The sequence below is a fragment of the Plectropomus leopardus genome, chromosome 21 (assembly GCF_026936395.1).
Source record: "Plectropomus leopardus strain MGB_pleo_1.0 chromosome 21, ASM2693639v1, whole genome shotgun sequence".
In the NCBI taxonomy this organism is placed as follows: Eukaryota; Metazoa; Chordata; class Actinopteri; order Perciformes; family Serranidae; genus Plectropomus; species Plectropomus leopardus.
Window position 1 is genome coordinate 1,743,191 of NC_142196.1, and position 21,969 is coordinate 1,765,159.

The 21,969-nt window shown below is 40.2% G+C and overlaps 1 protein-coding gene across 1 annotated transcript in view; it reads right to left on the bottom strand.

Moving 5' to 3' along the window:
* Positions 1-1,725: 1,725 nt before the first annotated feature.
* Positions 1,726-21,969, bottom strand: part of snx7 (sorting nexin 7) — a 46,477-nt gene continuing 26,233 nt past the window's right edge. Inside the window, exon 9 of the mRNA XM_042510254.2 lies at positions 1,726-3,943. Coding sequence (XP_042366188.2) covers positions 3,863-3,943 — 81 coding nt within the window. The 3' untranslated portion in view covers positions 1,726-3,862. The remainder of the gene's footprint in view (positions 3,944-21,969) is intronic.

Sequence of the window (21,969 nt, forward strand, 5' to 3'; positions counted from 1 at the left end):
ATGTTGGGGGAAGGAAACACAAGAAATGTCAGGTTTTGCTACAAGCAAAGCTGCTGAGGTTCTTTACACCTTCATACAATTATTGTACAGGATGTACAAACCACTGGCCTTAAACTGACAGAGACTATTACCAGATATTTGTGGTCATTCTAACAGCTGCTCTTTATGGAGAAGAAAAAAATCTGACTGATATGAGCTATTGACGACTTATCTGAGATCTTCTGATAAGTTAAACTCTATTTGCAGACCACATTAAAAACCAAATAGCTGAACAGTCAGAAAATACAAACCAGATAAATACAGAAAGAAATGAAGGTAGGAAAGCAAGAGATAATAAACATAACAGGGCACATGGGACCTTCTTACTGTGGCCTCACAGCAAGAAAGGTCTGGGGTTCAGGTCACGGCCATCCCAGGTCCTTTCTGTGTGGAGTCTGCATGTTCTGCGTCTGCCTGGGTTTCCTCCAGGTGCTCCGGTGCCCCCACTATCAAAAACATGTATGTTAGGTTGATACTCCTGTCAGTGCTCCTGACCAGGGCACCGGCTGAAGATCTGAAGGTGGCCCCCGAGCGCTGCACATGACCTCACTGCTCCGTGGAGGATGGGTGAAATGACTCGCTTACTTACTTAATACTCTTTGTTCCTTGAACATCAGGCTGTGAGTATCTTCCTCCATCTGGTCCTGTCCTGCACAGTGTTCTGCCTCGTCCCAATGTCAGGTTTGCCTTTATCAGCCCCGAGTTCACAGTTCTTTGCCATGTTGTTTTTGGCCTCCCTTTTTTCCTTTTTCCAGGTGGGGTCCATCTCAAGGCTACTTTGGGGATGCGGTTCTGGTTGGTGAGCAATATGAAAATCTGGATGTACAGCCTGTAGTTCGAGCATCAGCCCCAAGAGCCAGCAAAACTCCACTGAATGATGTCAGTTATGTCATTTGGCAAAGTTTGAAAATCTATGCAATAGTTAGATGGAGGAAGTTTACCACAGTTCATCTGCACATACTACTCACAGCTGGTTGAAAATCAGCGAAATATCCCTTTAAGCACAGCTGTTGAAATGTAAAGTTTTGACATATTTTGTAATAATAACAGATGCAACATATACGTGAACTGAAGAAATATACAATGCCATATTTTGTTCTGGGACGAATGTTAAAACAAATCTGTTTCATGGCTCTTGTTGCAATGTTATTGTTTTTTTCCATGCCAACATTTTTTTTAAATACTTTTTGGCTCTGCATTCAGTGTAGAAACAGGCTGAAAGTTCACGGATGCCGAGATAACAAATGTTTCCTTGAAAATGCTCTTCATTATGAGAAGTGACTTCTCTGTATCTGAAAACTCATCAGCTGAAACTTTGTTGTGTATGAAGCAAAACTCCAGCAGTACTTTTTTGTCATAATCTTAAACCTTTTTCAAAGCCAAGCGAGACTTTTCAGTTTACCAGTGGAGTGATAATCATTACTCGAAAAACATTTCTCTAAAAGACATTTTATCGATATGCTGTCGCTGAAGAGGAATAATGAGTGAAAAAGAGTTGAACAAAGCTGCTGTATTCAGGATGAGCCCTGCAGAACTTTGTAAGACACTTTGACACTGTGAATAAACAGCCTGCAAAACACATTTTTTTTCCAGCTGATAGTGACTCTGAGTCTGGATAACTGAGAGACGCATCAACACACACTCATCCCTGCTGCTGCCTCTACAGTCTCCAAACACAACAGTTAATACTGTGAGCTCTTGTCTTTATTATTATCTCAAAATCACAAAATCAATTTTAATCATCATTTTTTACATATTCAATAATGATAAAAGCAATAAAGAGAAAAAAAATTATATCAGTATAAAAAGATTACTAAAGCATTGTGTTACAAAGACATGGCAGATATTTAGCTCCTCTTCATCACACATGTAAACGTGAAATCTCGATCGGCACAAAAACAAACGTTCTGAAGAGAATTTCATTAAACATTTAAGGCTTTCTGCTCAGTGTTGAACAGGAGATGGACAGTGCTGTGTGTTACGTTAGCCGAAAGAAAAACGCTAACTGTAGCGTGATCAATGCATTTCTTGAGCTATTTTGTTATGAAATTTTATAATTCTGACTTTTTAGTGTGTGTCTTTGCATAAATGTGCACTGGTGGATTCCTCTTAGGTAACTTAATGAGAAAAAACATTTTAGACAGAAAATCTGCTTTCAGTCAAATGTTTGCAGCATTATTTTATTGTTAAAGAGAGTGTGAGGATGTACTTGTGCCAGGATCAGACCAGATAACTGACAAGACCACTGTGTCGCATAAGGTGAGCAGAACTTGTTGCTGTGACTTGGCTGAAGGAGATGACAGGCCTCATGTTGGACTCTGACCAACCAGAGCTCATCTCAGGTGATTGGCTGACTTCATTAGGTGGGTTTCCATTAACCCTCAAATTGCGGAAATTGCAAAAATGAGATGCTCCTAATGGAAAGGTCAAGTTAAAAAATAACATCTATTGCAAAAAAAGCCATATTTTGCCAAACTGCAATGGAAACTTTTTTTTGGCTTTTCTAGGTAACATGATGCTATGGCTATGTGCTTGTCAGTAGGAACTGGCTCCCTCATATTGCAGCAGGAGCTACAAGAGCTGTTATTGCATCACATAACTCTTCAAAAGTTGAGCGGATCATCTGCGAGTTCTGAATCCACAATTCCTCTGTGAAATTGTGGACTGTCAGCTCCCAGAAATCCCTGATGTTCTGTTTCTGCACAATGGCTTCCTGTGCTGAGGGGCCAGCTAACAACTCAGTCCATATTTGTTCTGGTAAAATTGTGAGTCAGCAGCATTTTTAAAAGGCAGCAAACAGCCTTACTTTTCTCTTCCATTCCTCACGTTTCAAATACAAAAAAAAAGAAAAAAAGAGTCACAATACTTTTAGACTCCTTTATCGTGGAACTTGTAATATGGTTTACCACTCTTATGCTGTCAGTCGAGTACAACTTCCTGGTGGTAAAGTTGGAAACTTCCATCAACTGGAGTCAAGAGTGCCACCTGAATGAGTCATTAGTTTGGTTGGATTTGAAGTAAAGATGAGACCACAACTTAAATTAATCTTCACACTGCAAGCCTTAGTGCTCAATTTGTATTTTTTTTTTAGAGACGATTTTTTGCTTTATCAATCTAGAGTGACTTAAAAGTTGCACTGAACTCTAATATGGGTCACACGGCTGTTCAGACTGAGGTCACATTTAAAAAAAAAATCTGATCTGTACTGATTTAAAACCACATGTGAAAGTGGCCCAAATCTCATTTGAAAAGATCAGATTCCATATGATTTGTGTTGTTCACACAGTCATCATACAATCATGTCTGGGTCACATGGGGGAAAACATCAGATTTGGGCTACTTGGGCCTGCAGTGTGAGCATAGTGTTATCATGCAGCAACCTTTCAAGGAGGTGTGCTTTGAAATGGGATGCAGCTGTTCTCCAGCCACAGTGGAAGATATGAATATTCAACTGTCCCTATGTTGTCCACACAGAGTACCATTAGTGTAACTGTGAACAATGATGCACAGAAAAGCAGCAGGGTGCAGCTAAGGGGCCAGGAGCCTTCTTTAAACTTTTGGAATTGCTCAGGAGGAGTGTAAACACCAATATGTCGAATAATTGAATCACAGTGTTGGTCTGAGTGCTGCACAGTCATCACTGGAATGCTGAGCTGAGACTAACTTCTTTGGCCTGACAGAAAGAGAGAGAGACAGAGGCACAGCGTGTTTGTTTCGTACTTGATGCATTTTTGAGAGAGTTGACATCGGTTCAAAGTCTTTCTTTGGGTGTGTCAGAGAGACGACAGTGTGTGCTGTAGAGACGTTTCATCATCTCCACCCTTTAAGAGACGTCGTCCCCGTCTTTCTGCTCGCTGGGTTCCGCTCTCTGAGACAGGAGGAAGGACTCCCACACAGCCAGGCACTGAAAGAAAAGACCAACCATCAGTGCCAAAGCAGCAAAGGATCTGGTGGTTTCCTTTGAGTGTATGTCTGCAGTATGTTTGAGATATAGTTTATGTCAGTTGTTTTACGGTGTCTGAAAAACACTTGAGCTTGCACTTCATCAAATGCGCGGAAACTCAACTGTCTTTGCTTGAGGGCCACTTTTGCAAAATGACAATTAGACCAGGGGCCACTTGCAGAAGCCCCATACATGTTTCAGAGATTCAAGATTCAAAAATCTATGACGTAGTGACAGAAAATTGCCTTCGTTAGGGGGCTCCACCAACATGAAAAAGCATCCATACCCATGAGACTCAAAAAAGCCCCACAAAAAGTCACACAACAGTTCAACAGTTCAACAGATCAATAAAAACACATGTACAGCTACATTAAAAAAGCAATGACTAGCTTGCCTTGTTTAAAAAAGTGCATTGTGTGTCTCTAGGATTTTAGGCCTTTCTTTTATTTTAGGAGATTTTGAAGGATTTTAGGACATTTATTCGATTTATGGATGTTTCTAGAATTTCAGATCATTTCTAGGATTTTAGGATGTTTCTAGATTAAAAAAATGTTTCCAAGATTTTAGGATGTTTGTTGGATTTTAGAAAATTTCTTTAATTCTTGTACATTTCTAGGACCCATAACATTTCTAGGATTTTAGGACATTAGAGGTTTAGCTAAGACCAATGTTTGGGGGTGCAGGGATCCTTCACTGGCACTGTTATTGATACCTGTGCTTTATTTTGATGCTGTTTTATGCTCTCTGGTCACTTATATACACTAGAAGCACAAAGACAATGTCCAGTGTGATTTTTATTGTGAAATAGAAAATGGTTAGGGGCCACCTGGGTAAGCGTCTTTGCGTCTATCGCCTCACATCCATGGCACTTCCCTGCATGAATTTGTGAATATGAATAACATCAGGCCAATTACATTGTTCTTTTTATCATCTATAATTAAACTAAATTCAGACCTTTAATAACCTGGACATAATAACTTTAAATTAGCTGCACCCAATACTCCATCCTTTAGGTGTCTGATGCTCTCTGACTGATATTGACTTTGTTCAGATTTATTTGTTAAAGGCTGTCTGGCATACTTGAGATCACCTATTCCCTATTCAGTTGACAAAAAAACAAGCTTTGTGAATGTTTACAAGTGAGAATCATCCTGGACAGTATTTGTTTCATTCTGATACATTACCAATGTTCCACTTTTACCATGATGGTTTCGGAGCAGCACTCAGAGATGTGAAAGAGTGATGTGTGAGTGTCTGAAGAGCTGTCCCAAATGTCTACCCCAGCAATTGTCTCCCCTCTTTCTGATCATTTGCCTCTTTCCTCTTCCTTTCTCTAACTCCCTCACCATCTCATCAATGAAGGCACATTATTGCAGCGACAGGGGCGCTCAGAGAGCCCCATTGTGGATGTGTGTGTGTTGCAAAGGACTTGACAATGCGAATCACACTTTTATGGCATAAAAGCAGTTATCTAGATAGCAGAGGCAGGAAGCCATGCAACCAGAAAGTGAAAATGACATGCACACACACCAACAGACACACTCCAAAGCCAATCTATGAACTTGGGTTCCACTCTGTCAGCAGGCATCAATAAAGTGCAGTCAGTTTTTCCAAGGTAATAGCAGTTTGTTTAGAGGCGGCAGTAAGTCAAAGCCTTGGCCCGTCAACTCTCCATTTAACAGCCAATTTCTCTGCGGAGCAGCCGCAGCACCTCGGTCGCTCTGTGGCGGTGCAGCCTGGAGCTGTGGTCAGAGGAATGAGTTCAGGAGAAGGAAATGTCATCGGTCAAGTTAAAGCACAAATGGAGGAGACTGAAGGTCTGATGAAAAGGAGAGCTGAGATGGAGAAAAGCTAATGCTAAGCCTAGAGCTAATGCTACTAAAATATGAAGACCAGTGTCACATCTCGTACCAACTTATCCAAAATTTAACAGAACCCCTACATAAAAACTAACAAACAAACAACCATTTCTCTGCTTATTTTCTTAAAATATTGAATCTAATTCATGAAATGTTAGTAAATCTGTGAGCAGATTTGTACAGAAGACACCTAGGTACTGAGAACCTACACCGGATTCATGAACGCTATGGGGAACTAAGATTTGATCGTAGGCTCACATGTATGTTCATGAAGGCCAAACAATCTTAAATTGACAGCGTGCTCCCATTAGTCAACAATTAACAGACATCCACGCCCATCAACATCCAGTGAGTATCATATCAAGAGGTGATCATTAGTATGGATGTCTGCATCGTGTCCACCTGCAAACATGCTGCAAAGAAAGAAAGAAAGATATACAGAGAGAGTGAGAGAGAGAGAGAGAGAGAGAGAGAGAGAGAGAGAGAGAGAGAGAGAAACTTGAGACTGAAGTTATTTTGGTGAAATGGAAAAAGTTTCATTTTTGTTAATGCAACTGTTGTGAACAGTCTTGTGCTTAACCCCTTGAAACCTGGATTGCCATCATTTTTCTTGTGCTGTGTTGAAATTGCCTTTCACAAGTTGAGTAACTTCGCAAACAATTTCCAACAAATAGCAAGAAGCTAGTAAAAAGTGACGACAAATTACCTGAAAATTAGTTAAGAGAAAAAATGTAAAAAAAAAACCCTATATGTATAATTATTAGAAGCACTTAATAATATTAAAAAAATGTAGTGATCACAAGAATAAGGTATTTGTACACTTGAAAAATGCAACAGTGCAGCTGTGTGATCACACAAACAGCTCACTGTGACGCAGTTCATTTTAGATCCACTGGGTGTCCACAGCTTGCAGGCTCACGAAAAGGCATGTCTGTGACAACCAATCGCATCTCTTGAAATAATTTGAGACACCTAGCAACCGGGTCAACCACACCTCCTCACTAAAGTCAAAGTTTCGGTCCCTTCCTGCTCAGAGTCGCTCTTAGAACTTTTCTAAAAAAAGAACTCCTTGTTAGAATGTTTTTAGGCTCACTTAGGAGCTCTCTGGCAGTATTCTCAGAACATTTGTGAATACCTGATGATGACATTGGTTGAAATAACAAATCCAAAGACAGGACGGGATTTATGTGATAATTATTATATGTTGATGAAATGGTATTTCAGGCTATTTGAAAAAGGCATATTTTGCAAAATGCATATTAAAAGGCACATATCGCTTTTATAGCTCATCAGATGTGTAACACTGGGGGGCGGGAATGCGACTGTATGGATGCCAACTGCAAATAAATCCAAAGAAGAAGAAAAAGTACAACCAAGTCACATGACATTCTTCAACACATGACTCGGTATGTGTAGATGGAAGAGACGAGAACATCCTAATTCTTATACAAGACAAAGAAATTACAGTAATATCAGATTGGCTTTATTGAGTGGCTGCCATTGAAATAAACCTGCCAATATTTTGGACATCCATCGCCATGGTTACTGGACTGTTACTGCAAGATGAAAGTTGTGTAACATTGCGAGAGAAGTTGCATAATATCACTCAATGGAAACGCAATCAATGTGCAATTGTGTTTTATCTAAATTTCGAAAATATTGCTTAAGTTTTGCGCAAATCTTTAATGGAAACCCAACTACTATTATTTCACAAAAACAATCCCAAACTATCCCTTTAATAAGACCCAAGTGGTAATAAGGTGGTATATTAGTGGTTAGACAAATTCATCAGTTTAAACTAGTATAGTAGCTGGCCTTGATACACTATGAAAATCAATAAGACACATATGGATGTACTGCATGATACACAGAACAGATACACTAAATATATGCACCTATTAATTAAATACACAGCAGACACACACACCCACACACACGCACACACACAGGGTCTGTAATTACAGGGTTCATTAGGAGAGCAGAGGTCTGAGCAGCCGACAGCTATCCTCCAGGCTCCACTGGAGCTGAACAGGTAAACACAGACAATCAGTACAAACACACACAGATGGCATAGGGACGTAATGCCACCTCACACACACACACACACACACGCACACATGCACGCACGCGCGCGCGCGCGCACACACACACACGCGCGCGCGCACGCACACACACACACAAAATTCTCTACTACAGAAGTGTTTTACTGCTGGAAAGATGGTCTGCTCATAAAACTGGGCCATCTCTGCAGTAGAAATATGCAAACCAATTTGGAATTAGTGTTACATGACCAGAGAAAACAGAGGGAAAGGGATGTAGGTTTGCTTTTGCTCAAGAGGTATAAAACCTACAACTACCAGATTGGACTGCACCTCACCAGGCCAATAAACTTTCCTGCTGTTTGGTGACATAATGCGAGTTTGTCCATTTTGACAATATGGTATTGTAAAGGATAAATGATATCAAAACACTGCTACATTAGCTAAGAAAATTTAGAAATGCATGTTGATATGTGATCTTATCAGGAAAAAAAAAATATTTAATTGATTTGTCAATACAACATTCATATTTCCTGACATCAGACAACCAATATGTCTAACTCAAATTAAATGCAGTCATAAGCACTGTGGAAGTTACACATAAGCTTGATGAACACCTCTGCATGGCCACTGGGGTTACACTGATACACTGAACGGTTGGTGGCAGCACCAGGAGGGGCAGGAAGCAAAGAAAGGAAGCTAATAAAAAGTTATTTCATTTATTGGTTTTCATGTTCATGTTTTTTTTTTTTTCATCTCACAAATCCACAATTTGGAGAGATACTTGTCTATATTTGGCATCTAAATGGTCATTTTGCAACATTGCGCCACAGCTGTTGACACCTTCATACCATAAACACCAGAATCGCCCTGCAACAGCTAAATCATGAAAACAGTAAAAATAATCCTGAAATGTAAGCAACATCCTTTTATATTTATACCAGTCCCCAAGCAGAGTCCCTGTTGCTATGGGGTAACCATGGCAATGCTGACGAGGCTCTGCCTCTTCCATCCATGGTGAGGGCAGAGCACTCAGCTCATCTGAATGATGAGCAATGTGTCTTCAATAACTGCTGGATTCAGAAACACAAAGATTCATCATGTTTGGAAGCCAACAGCTGACAAGTTGGTTCAAAAGGTTTTCATCAATTATTCTGTCTCATTAATTATTACATATTTTACTAATTTATGTGTATTATATATACAGAATATATTCTGTCTGTCCTAGTCAATTGGGGCTTATGTTTGAAACAAAGCAAAGAGTCAAGTCTTTTCTTCCCCTGTGCCTTTTCTGATTTAAACTTTTTGACAATAATTGAATTAACTCAGTCAAGCAACGTGAGCCACAACATGTGCATATAATGGCACTTACTAAATTAAATCAAACCAAACCAAAACCTTTAGAGCCTGGATCCACATCAGCTTTATTTTGCTACATTCAGACATCTTTAACAAGCATTTAAAATGTATGGAACTTGAAAAAAAAATAAACATAGATCAATAAATTGGTTTCTTTTGAAACCATAAGGAAAAGGTAGGCAAATTATTAGATACAATTCAAAAAAGTAAAAATGTCATCTATCTATCTATCTATCTATCTATCTATCTATAATGATGTTTGTATGCTAAAGGGCAACACCACATCAAGCATTATATCTATAACTATAACGTTCTGTAAACAGCGTTGCAGAGCACTCGCAACACACTCCATGAAAATGTTGGTGAGCTGCTGCTGCTGTACGCTGCGAGGAGGCTGAAGAGAAAGAAACAAAACTAGAAGGATAAGGGTTCACCAAATTCTGCTAAAATGACAGGAATTAGGAGAATCAAACACTATTATGAGAGCTGCCATCTTTTGAAGACAAGTTTCATTCACCCTTTGGTATGAGTCAACATGACTTTGCTGACATTGTGACAATGGTAAAAGAGGACATCAGTAAAGACAAAACCAACTTCAGAGACCCTGTCAATGCCATAGAGCGTTTGGCTGCATGACTCAGCTCAAATTACATGTTTGTGTCATCGGCAGCCCAATAATATGTTATATAGATGTTCATAGCCATGATTGAGTGATTAAACCATGTTAAATCTTGTGTCTAAATCCTAAATGAAAGAGATAAGCTACAGTTAAGAGGCCAATATTGTAAGCACTCCTGAAACTTTATATTGTAGAAAAAATGTCCCTGGAATGTACTGATGATACTCAAACTGAACACTTTAAATTAGGAGGATGTGGATCTAAATTCAAAATGTGTTCTGTAGCCTATAAATCATCATATTAAGGTGATATTTTTTAATCAACACTATGGACTTATCTCTTTCATTTTCTTTCCCTGATAGCAGTCAACAGCACCATCTACTGGCCAGAATCTGCTATAGTCAGGAGACGAATCCAAGATTGATGAATAAATTCATGGAAATAAAAACAAAAAGAAAACCAAACTGATGTGCTACATCGTATGCAACTGGACTTGCCTGAGTTTCTTGAAGACAACTTAGAACGTCATATTTGCAGTAAAATTACAGTGAAGGTACATGATTGTAAGGCCGTGCAGAATTCACAGGGACTGAATTTGTGTGTAATTTGCTGCAATCGCAACATCGTGAAATCCTGGAGGGACTGATAAGTATGGTACTGGAGCAAGAAGACAACTAGCTTAGGTTAGCATAAAGAGTGGAAGCGGGCGGGGGGGAGACCAAGTACGGACCCAAAATGGGCAATTTATCTGTGGCCCACTTGGGTAAACCCAAATGGGCCACAGATGGGCCCGTATCCAAATGGGCTCCAATACCGATGTTGGCTGTCCAGTTTTCATCATACTGTATGTCAATCTTTTGATGATTCATTCTTTGTTTTTGTAACTTCTATTATCTGTTATTTTATAAATTATTCTCTTAACCTGTAAAATCCCTCCAAGAAAAGATATTTTCAAATATCATGTTTTGTGATCAATGATCCAAATCCCAAAATGTTCTGTTTGTGAGCATCATGATATGATACACAGTGAAAAGCATAAAATCATCATTTTGAAGCAGCTGAGACCATAACACGTTTTGCAGTTTTGTTCGATAAATGACTTTTAGTAATTAACTGCATTATCCAAAATTCAATGAATTCAATTTACCAGTCAAACCCTTATGAACAAGTGACAAATTAACATTCACACAGCATATCTGACTATTTGAAAAGCTCTGGTTTCCGGTCCACACTACTGTGCTACACCTGCACAAAATGGCTAAATTCTCCTAATTTTCCCCACATGTTGCATTGATGTTTTTTCTAAGACACTGTCTCACCTTCCTCATCCACCTATGGTAAGACACTGGTGCACCAGGTTGGGGTGGAATAGATGCCACTAAACTATCTTCAACCTGGCACCCCCACAGGGTGTTCATGCAACATTTAAACAGCTCACTATGCTCCTTTAACACTTTCTCTCATGTAAATCCTGGGTCGCCCTTTCATCGCCACTAAATCCTTGCATCTCCATGCAAGCACACAGCAGCCATCAACCCCACGCCTCTACCCACTTATGCTAGGTGGACATAAAAACTAACTCTGCACAACAAAGGTGCAACTTACTGCCTGTTGCTGCTCTGACGGGCAAACAAACAGGATGAACTTCTGACAGGACTTGAACTATGAAATATTTGAAAAGTGATGCATTTGTCTTTATTCATTCATCCATCTTTACCAACTCAGTTACAGTATGGTAGGACGACTGCCTTGCGCCAGTGGATGCTGTGGAGAGTTTTGGTTTGGTGTTGAGACAGCTGATGTCTGTTTCTGGAGTTCACTCAGTCTCTTTTCTAGGGTTTCTGGACAAATTTTTCGTCACCTCACTTTGCCTGTATCACAGACAATAAGATGCACTAAAAATACACAGCCAAGATTGCAGCCAAAAGCCAACTACCACATACATTCTGTGCCTACATAAGAGGAAAATAACTCTCCTGGTAAATGATGGTGGTTATTTCTCATTAAGAGGCAAATAAAGCATTTTTCTTGGGCCAGTGTATTTCTTTAATTCTTTAAAATGGGAGCACCACGTATTTATGCTATATAAGAAACGCCAGTAGCTTGAGAAGGCACTTAGTGTCTATTCTGAGCAGTGTGCTGCAAATTTGGCATTTTTTTCTGAGAGCTGAGAGATGAAAATATTACAGATGTAATTTGAGTTGGACTTCGTACTATGACTAAGGCTATTTCTAAAATAGCCAGAATGTGACATGATGATAAATGCAGGTTCAGTCAAGTTTGCATAAATCAGACTGGCTTGAACACTGGACTGGACCAGCCTAACCAGAAATCAACCCAACTCTAGTTATGACAGTCCAGCAACGTATGGAGTCCCACTGGGTGGCTCCTGTTGAGTTAAGGTGGGGTTCTAATCATCAACTTATTGTACCTGCCAGCTCTGAGTGCCCCTGTGCCTGCTGCAGCTCCCTTCTCTATACTCCCCGCTGATAGAAGCTGTGCACTGTATTGGAGGCTCCTCATCACCGACTAGTGTAAGTCGAGTTAGAGTTCACATTGAGACACTGGTCTGTGTAAGGGTACTTCCTGTAGACCATGGTCTAGGCTCCCTTCAAACTTCAAGTAAACACATGTATCGAGGACTGGCCACTTACCTACCTATTCACTAGCTTGCAGTGTGAGTTGATGTTACTGATCAACTCACTGATCATCATTAAGTGAAGCTGCAGATGCTGGAACAATTAAATTTGATATAAGTTATCTACTGGTACCAGATCTCAGATGAGGTGGAAGCCATTGATGGCTACTATGAGGAAGTGGCTGTTAATGTTTCTTGTCTTGTATTGTTTCATGTCCAGTGTACCTAGCCAAAGCAGCAACACCAAAAGAGAAAATGGTCATGTAAGGTAAGGCTAAGTTTGTGTTTGTCACCCACTTCACACCCGCCCTCCCCTGCCTGCTCCTCTGTCACTGTGTGTTAATGGTGCATGCACGTCATTTGGGAATAACTGTCAGAAGGACTTGACAGTTAAAGTGATGAATTGGTGGCGTTCAAGCACTGAAAAAGTCTAAATCCCTCAAGATGTCATGACCAAAGTTCTTTGTTGACAGGAGTGCTGCACATAGCTGTTTTCGTTATCCAGGAATGTTCATTCATTCCTTGTCCTCATAAGGGTTGTGGGGAGGCTGGAGCCAAACCCAGCTGTTATCGGGCGGAAGGCAGGGTACACCCTAGACCCTAGAGGTCGCCAGAATATTGCAGGGCTGACACTTATAGACAGACAACCTTTCACACCCACAGTCACACTTAATGGCAATTTAGAGTCACCAATCAACCTGACCTGCATGGCTTAGAATGTGGGAGGAAGCCAGAGACCTCAGTGAGAACACATGCGGACACGGGGAGAACATGCAAACTCTGGACCCTCTTGCTGTGAGGCAACAGTGCTAACCACGCGGCCACCGTGCTGTGGCAAGAAAACTGTGGACTTTTAATATTGGGGTGAACTGTCCATTTAAGTCTCCGCCGTCCTTCTCAACACTTCTCCCACATTATGCCTTCTTTGTGCTGTTTATGTCTTTTTCCTGAAACCTTGCTATTTTCCTTAATCACTCCATCTCCCCTCATTTATTGTCCCTCTCCATCCCCCAGTATTCCTCTACACCCCACATAGGTGGTATTAAACCCTCCCAGGTGCAAGTGTCTTATTAGATCCTCATAGGCCGCCTCTCGGTGCTCCACTCCAATAAATCATTCACGGGCCCCATGGCTACACTAGCCCACACCTGCACCTGAATAACAATATCAGCACACAGCAGAGAGCTATGTCGTCCTTTGGGATCACTCTCAGTAGAGTTATTGTTTGTTCGCTGTGTGCTATGGAATGTCAGGAGGATAAAAAGGTTGAATGCATTTTAAATTCACTGACACCGGTTTGCTGTATAGAGTTTAACTTAAGACATCTGCTAAGTGAGTCACTGGGAGGAAATAAATTTGGTGTGGTTATCAATTGTTTTAATGAAGCAGTCTAAAGCCCAATTTGGAAAAGAAGCACATTCTTAATTGAGGTGTGAGTGAGAAAATATTCACCATGCTCACTGGTAACTAGACTCGACGATGCTTATTAATTGGGTTATAAGAGGGCAGCCTATTACTGTAGGGCTGGCTTTCCTCAGACAATAGCTCCATTCTCATTGTTCCCAAAAATGTAACAGTTTCCATTTTGCTTTGGGAGATATAAACAGGAAGCATATATATTATCACTGCATTGCCTAAACTTCAAAATGTGATGATTCCCAGGCAAGTTCTTGAGTAACAAGCAGCATCTTTTTTCTGTGACTTCCAAGTGGATTTATGGCTGTATATTTGCAGTACACATTGGAGGTGACCTCAGAATCTAAACATTTATGCATGCGTATGTGTGGGTGTGTGTGTTCCAATTTGACTGAGCAACATCACATTCTGCTTCTACTCTGAACTATCTGATGAACAAGGAATATACATTAAACACGTTTCTCAGAATATATGTATTGAAACACTGAATGTTAACTGAACAAGGTTATCTTTCAAGAAAACTCCAAATTGTGGGGTCTAAATTAGTTCTGGGAGGCAGAATACCTTCAGCTAAGATTCTTTCTGTTGCATTTGTACAAAGGCAGCTATCCTCTGAATATCTCTCTGTATACGGGCCCATTACAGTGAAATGTTGGCTAAGATTCTCAGTCATCCAGATCATGGTAATTGTAAGTGCTATATCTCTGGCAACTGGACTTGCTTGAGTTTCTGAAAGACCTTTCACCTCTCATCTCAGAGGCTTGTTCAGTTCGACCCAGACTAATTGCTAAAACTGAAGAAGCCTCTCAGATGAAAGGGGAAACGTCTTTAAGGAACTCCAGTAAGTCCAGTTGTCAAACATATAGCACTTAGAACAATGCAAATTATAAGTAGGACTCTTTCATGGCAATGCTGGATGTACAGGATTTTTGTGGCACAATAACTCAGCGGTTGGTTGCATGGTTGGACACATTCATACTGTAGAGTCAGCATTTAGTGTATGTGCTCTATACAGTATATATTTATATATATACTGAGAGCTTCTTGGACATGGGCAGATGACATAATCAAAGACACATGCACCCTCTGTCTATGTAGATATGGAATGTTAGACGAAACTCAATATCATGAATTGCAGCTTTTCATATGCAAAACTTCTGAATACATTTGAAAACATCAGGTATTATCCAGATGGAATAAACTCTCAGAGGACCCACAAGTGTGCCAAGACACAGCAGGTATTTGGGGCTGTAATTAATACTGGAGAACGGGGCGGAAAATCCTACACACACAAACACACGCACGCACATGCACGCACGCACACGCACACGCACACGCACACACACACACACACACACACACACACACACACACACACCACTCTGAATGGGATAGAGATCTCTGATTATGCAATATTCAGAACATCCTACCAACCATATATAACTGAATCCCGTCCAAATAGGGCTTGAAATTTGAACTCAATAACAATCCATTCTCACCAAAGATTTGTACAAAATAGCATTTATTGTAGGTTATTCACATTGGAGATACCACAGTAAAGTATTCTGTCACTGAAAATAGCCAATCCACTATCATTGAAAAGTCTGTTCAGTACCATAATCTAGTAGAACTCTGCTCTAGATAAGGCATGACTTTATCCTCCATGTACTGATTTTACACTTAACCAGAATATTTTCGACCAAAGCTTGGCTGAGCACGCCTGCTCTATCTTACCACTGTACTGATTTAACCATATTCAAACCAGATTCAGGCCCAGTAGAATCACAAGGCAACATCTGGAATCCGCCCATTCTACCAAACTGACTGATTTATCAATAAGTTCCAGAGGATGCAGAGAAAAAGGACTGTGCCATTTATTTTGTTCAAAAGATAGAAAACATAAAATTCCCAGAAAGCAACGTGACATACTAGACCAATAAACACCCCAGCTGTCGAGTGACATATTGTGGACTGGTCTGTGTGAAACAATAGCAGCCAGCAGGTAAACAAACAATCCCGTGCTACATCCATATTGTAAAATATGATTCTTAAAAACATTTGGGGTGAGAAAAAGGCAATGCTGTAACAGAATCTTGGTTTATATTTGATCAGCACAGACCAGTTTAATTGTTTGAACTCAGCATTTTCGGTTTCCGTTTGCACTGGGCAGGAAGCAGTATGGCACCCACTTCCTGTTTACAAATTCTCTCTATTACAGTTAGAATATGGTTCTAAGAACATGTTAGTAGAGAAACAGGCAGTGCAGTAACATAATCTTGTTTTAAATTCAATCAGCACTGCCTAGTTTTACCGTTTGATCAGATTTTGGTCCAAGTTTGAGAGAGTGAGAGAGGCAGGTAAGTGACCTGATCTAGCTCTATACTCTCTGTGTCCATGGTGGAGGCATGGTTGTCAGGCAATACGAAAATGCGGAAGTACACCCTGTAGTTCGAGCAACAGCCCCAAGAACCAGCAACAATCTGCCAGAGCAAGCAGAATCTCACCCTGGGGGGAAAATGGATATCTAGGCACTGGTTAGATGGAGGGAAGTTTACCCCAGATCATCTATGCATATTAAACCACATTGTTCTGAGGCAAGCTGGTTGAAAATTGGCAAAGTATCCCCTTAAGAGTTTGAGTCAATAAGTGTGAGAGGTGTGTTAGGACCAAACGGTCTTGACAGGCTGATGTTGACAATGCAGGCAAGTTTTTTTTAACCTTTTCAGTGAGCTATGACTGCAAAGCTCATTAGCTATCTAGCCCGCAAACTTCAGCAGTGCACTCTTACGCCCAGTGGGTGTTTGAAGAATGTCAAACAAGCTGCAGTGCTGGACAAGACATAAATCATATGTCAAACATTTAATTTCACTAAAGGCTATGCATATTCTTTATGTATCCTTTATAAAGGGCAATGCCAAAGCAGAAAAAGTTGCTTGCTTGTTACCATTTAGTGCTGAGAGGTTATCACCTGTACATGTATAATTGTAATGGACTTTCTGTCTGCTCCCAGTGACAGAGCAGTCCTCCTGGAGAGGCCACAGCTGCTAATAAATGTCTTGTTAGCACTATGTTCTCTACAAGTGAGTGGCTGAGCTGTGTCAAATTGATGTATTGACTTGGCAGAACAAACATCTAATAATGTGAGTCATGGAACATCGTCTGCGTCCACCTCGCCCCAAGTTGTTTTGCTTGCATGAAGCCAAACTAGTCTCTCAGAGCGGCTTCATCAAAATCCCTGCACAGCTCTCAGGTAGTACAAAGAGAAAATGGAAGATAGATTTTATCTGCCATCGAAGCACACTCTAAACTTTGTGTTTTATTTATTTTTTAATTATTTTTTTTTCTTTGAATGGTGGATTGATTAACAGTCTGCGCTGTTTGGCAGAAACAAGAGGAGTGACAATACACTTGGAAAAACAAGCATCTGGTTTCCAAGAAGCTGTTAGCTAATCAGGAATCATTGAGTACAGAATTTACTAGTCATTTACACACACACACATGCACACACACACATGCACACCCACACAAAAACACATACACACAGACATACACACTGAGGAACAAAAGGCAAACGGGCAGAACAAAGGTACTGTAACAATACAGCTGACCACTGTGAGTTCATCAGCCCTTCTTTACACAATCCTATATTAAGCATGCAAGTGTGCATCATATAGAACTATAATCTGAAACTATTTCTTATCTGATTTTGGCAATAAAATAAAGTTCAGACAGTTTACACCAATGCAACTAGATGAGACGTTTTATCGTCTCCATAGAAAGAACTCTGTGCTTTAGTTCAGATCAGCTTTTCAGGCTTATTTTGTTGCTGAATATAATTTGTAGCCCTTTAAAGGTAAGGATAGTGATAATGAGATACTTGCTAAAGTTGTTTTTCTAGTGATTAAACGCCAAAAATACAAACAAACTGACTTGAGCTTTAGATCAATGGCATTCGTAACAGACAACATTTTGCCATAATAATTTATGTAACCAGCACCAATTAGTCAGCCAATGAGAATGTGTGCATGGCATGCACTAAAGCTACGACAGCAGCAGTAAACCAGCACGAGTACTGAGAATGACATATGTGTTAACAGCCGCAGAGATGGTGGACTTGGGCTCGGCGGGGATGGAGGACTGTTGTCTGGTACAGCAAGTGAACACGCTGTCTGCTGACAGTTTGGAGCCAACTCAGCTGCGCTCAAATTTGATTTGCTGTTGAAACAGGTGATGTGCCTTATACTCTAAAACCAGCCGAGTCAAGCTGAGACGGGCCTCTTCACCATGGTGCAACTTTTCCCTGCAATGTTCTAAAACAGTTTGGTCTTATCCCACTATTTTCATCTGAACCTGGCTTATTCTACATAACAACTTCATAAGGAGTTATTAGGGCCGTCTGGAAGTCAAGAGACCCCTCATGCAACTGGGTGAGACTGAGTGAGCCAGAGGTTGCTGCCTGCAGAAACCGAGGCTCCAGTCTGGCTCCAAGACACAATATCCTCTGGCTTCTGCATAGAAATGGTGAATTCACAGCTCACGGTAACTTAATATGAAATCTCTGACTTTTGTTTCATATCTAGTGTTGTCAAAAAAAGTCGCTGCATGTGTGACCCAGTATTAGTATAATTAGCATGCATTAGCTCAGAGAGCTAACTTGGCTTGTTTACTATATTACATGAATGTCACTGTGACCCTGAGCATCCCTCTAAACCCCATTCAAACTCCTAAACTCTAAATAAAAAAGAAATGAATGTCAAATTTGAACGGCTAAATCTGTTTCTATTGACATAATTCTGAGTTGAGTACACCCCCCAGGCATTATTAGGTCTTCTGCATGCTGGCTTACTAGCACACTGGCTACAAAAATGATATCAAGCAAGAGAATGAGGCTAAAGCTACACATTTATGCAAAATATCAGGTAGCCCTGGTATTGTAGTACTTTATGAACAAATTAAATACTAAGGTACTCCTATAGGTGGTAAGCAAATTTCTCCAGAACGCTAACATTAGCATCTTATATCTTGGTAGATTAAAAAGATGCCTTATTCATTGTTTTTTTTTAATCATTTTTTTATTATTAACTTTAACGTTATGTTTTTGGATTTCAAAAAAAATAAGTCACAACCCTACAAAACATGCACACTAACGTGGGGAAACAAAAAGGTTCCTCTCAACAACTTTTACAGCTCCAAGCCCTGTTGTGGTCAAATGCTTTGAAATAGTCGTTCTGTTTATTTTCCATCATTATTATCCTGTTATTCATCAAAAAAAAGGAAAGCTATTCATGCAGCATTAATACACACAGATGTGTTCTTAACTTCCGAATGCTCAAATTGAGAACCTCAGAGAATCATTAATATTTCATTTTCGAAATATTCAAAAGTAAGAGCTAAATTTATGTGTGGTGCAACTCATAAATATGCAAAAACAGCCTCCTGAGTCTTTATTGTTGTGCATGGCCATGGCCCCATCCACAGATCACACAAAATCGATGTTTCAAAGCTCAGTTTCTAACAAATAGTTTCACTGGCTGTATTAAAAAACGCTTCCACATGCAGCACCGAGTGCCCTTTAGCTGCTTCTCCATACACGTTTTCACACACACAGTCAGACATGTGCACACACACCAGCACTCATTTGTTGTGTTACATTTGCTTGCCGGGGGCCACTGTGACTTGGTGATGAGTGTTTTTGTCAGGGCTGCTGCAGGGAGAGGCCAGGAGAGATGGCCTGCCCCTGCAGACAAAGACACTGGAGAGAACACCCAAATATGACAAGGACACACACACACACACACACACACACGAGGAACACACACACACACGCACGCACACACACACACACACACACACACACACACACACACACACACACACACGAGGAACACACACACACACGCAAGCACACACACAATTGTTATGAAGTCTACCAAACACCATTCTGTTGTGATGTGTTACCACCACTACACACTGTGAAACAAGAAAGGCTGACTGAACCAAAATGCTGCTTTTTAAGAACACAAATATTTAGTAGTAAAAATGAAACATCTCTGTTTTACATGACATGGCCAAAAGTGCATGGACGGTCAAAGTATGTTGATAACATTCCAGTCAGTGTGTTCATCCCGTAGTCTCTATAAAAAATCCGTCTGTGACTTTATGTTAATTATGTTACTGTACGTTAAGGACTTAATATCATGATGAATGAGGTGCTAATTGATGTATGTGTTGTATAATATCATACTAACCATTCTATGAGAATATATTTGCAGAATATATATGCTGGTAATAAAACAAGCTTAAAACCATTAAAATAAACTACTTTTAATACTTTTTTTATATTCTTTTGTGTGGGTACTTGCATGTGTACATCAGGGGTCTGAGAGAGACGGCATGTCAATCCCGTCTATGTCTTGTACATATGGCAGAATTCACATTAAAGTTGACTTTGTCTTTAAAAGTGACCAAAGGTGTTGGATGGAGACAGGTCACTCTGTAAACCAGTTGACTTCTTCTACACCAAACTGGGAATACCATTTCCTTATGGAAAAATTGTAAAAAATATCATTGTACGCAACATTAACAATTACCTACTGTACTTAGAAATGAAGAGGCCTTAATCAAAGCAAGTAAAAACTGACCTGACATTCAGCTTATACTTGATAGGTTGGATGTTCAAATTCAAATTGTTCATCTTAAATTTTGGTGTCTGAAGCAGAGGTAAAACTCTGTCAAGGATTCTATTAAATCAACAATAACCACATTCATATCTCATAATTACTATAATACTTGCATGTTTTCTTGTCCCATACGTCTGTAGATTTTGGACGATTGGTCAGACAAAAGAATAAATTCAAACATATCCCTTGTGGCTTTGAGAAATCATGACACATTAACACATCTAATTAGTGTTGTTGGTAATCAGTACTCTAAAATATCTTTAAAAGCTTCCACAGGAAATACAGTGTAAGACCTGACAGCCCTTTTATGTGCCAATTGTTTGAGGAGGACTATATCTGAAGTGCCACTACCCTCTGCTGGCAGAGATCCAGGAACAAAATAGATCCAAAGCAGACTGAAGCATATTTCCATCCTAACTCTATGCTTAGACTCCAGCATGACTAACAAAACCTATAAACGAGTAAATGATTGTTACCGTAACAGCTTCATCGTCTCTTTCTTCTCCTGCTGTGATGCTCTCTTCTTCCAACTAGGTCCATTGTTCTTTTTCAATGTCTAATTCCTCGCTGTCTCTGCTGGGCTGCCTGCTCGCTAATCTGGATATTGGATGGTTTCTTCTGAATTTTTTTCTCTGTTTCACTCTCCTACTTGCCTCTATCGAATATCACCATCCTCTTCTCCAAGGTTAAATCCTCTCCCATCAGAAGAAATAAAACCAGCAAGGTTCTTTGTTGCCATCATTTTGTGCTGATTCTCAACATCGCTGGCAGTCAATGTTCAATCTTGAAAACTAATGACAGAGAAATATTGTGACTTGCTTTGAGAATCTGACATAGCTCAAGGCCCACTTAGCAACTTATTCTGGGGCTTTCTACTGTATCTGCCGCTCACCCTGATCGTGGTCTGGTCCTGGTCGCGCCGATGCTGTGATCTTGCCTTTGGACAACTCCCTTTCAACATATGCATGAGACTGTTATCATCTCTCTCAACATCATCATAGAGAGCAATTACTAATTTCACACCTACCATTATTGTAATATGACATGCATCTGTTTCTATTATTGCTGTGCCCCCCCCCCCCCCTCTCTTTCTCTTTCCTTTTTGCCATGATTGTATTTCATTTGCTATTTACGACAGCTATTGCTCGTCTGTCCGTCCTGGAAGAGGGATCCCTCACTATCCTCTACCGCTCTTCCTGAGGTTTCTTCCTCTTTTTTTCCCCGTTACAGGGGGTCTTTTTGGGGAGTTTTTCCTTGGGTGATGTGAGGGTCTAAGGGCAGAGGGATGTCGTACACTGTAAAGCCCTCTGAGGCAAACCATGTTTTGTGATAATGGGCTATATAAATAAAACTGACTTGACTTGACTTGACTATCTC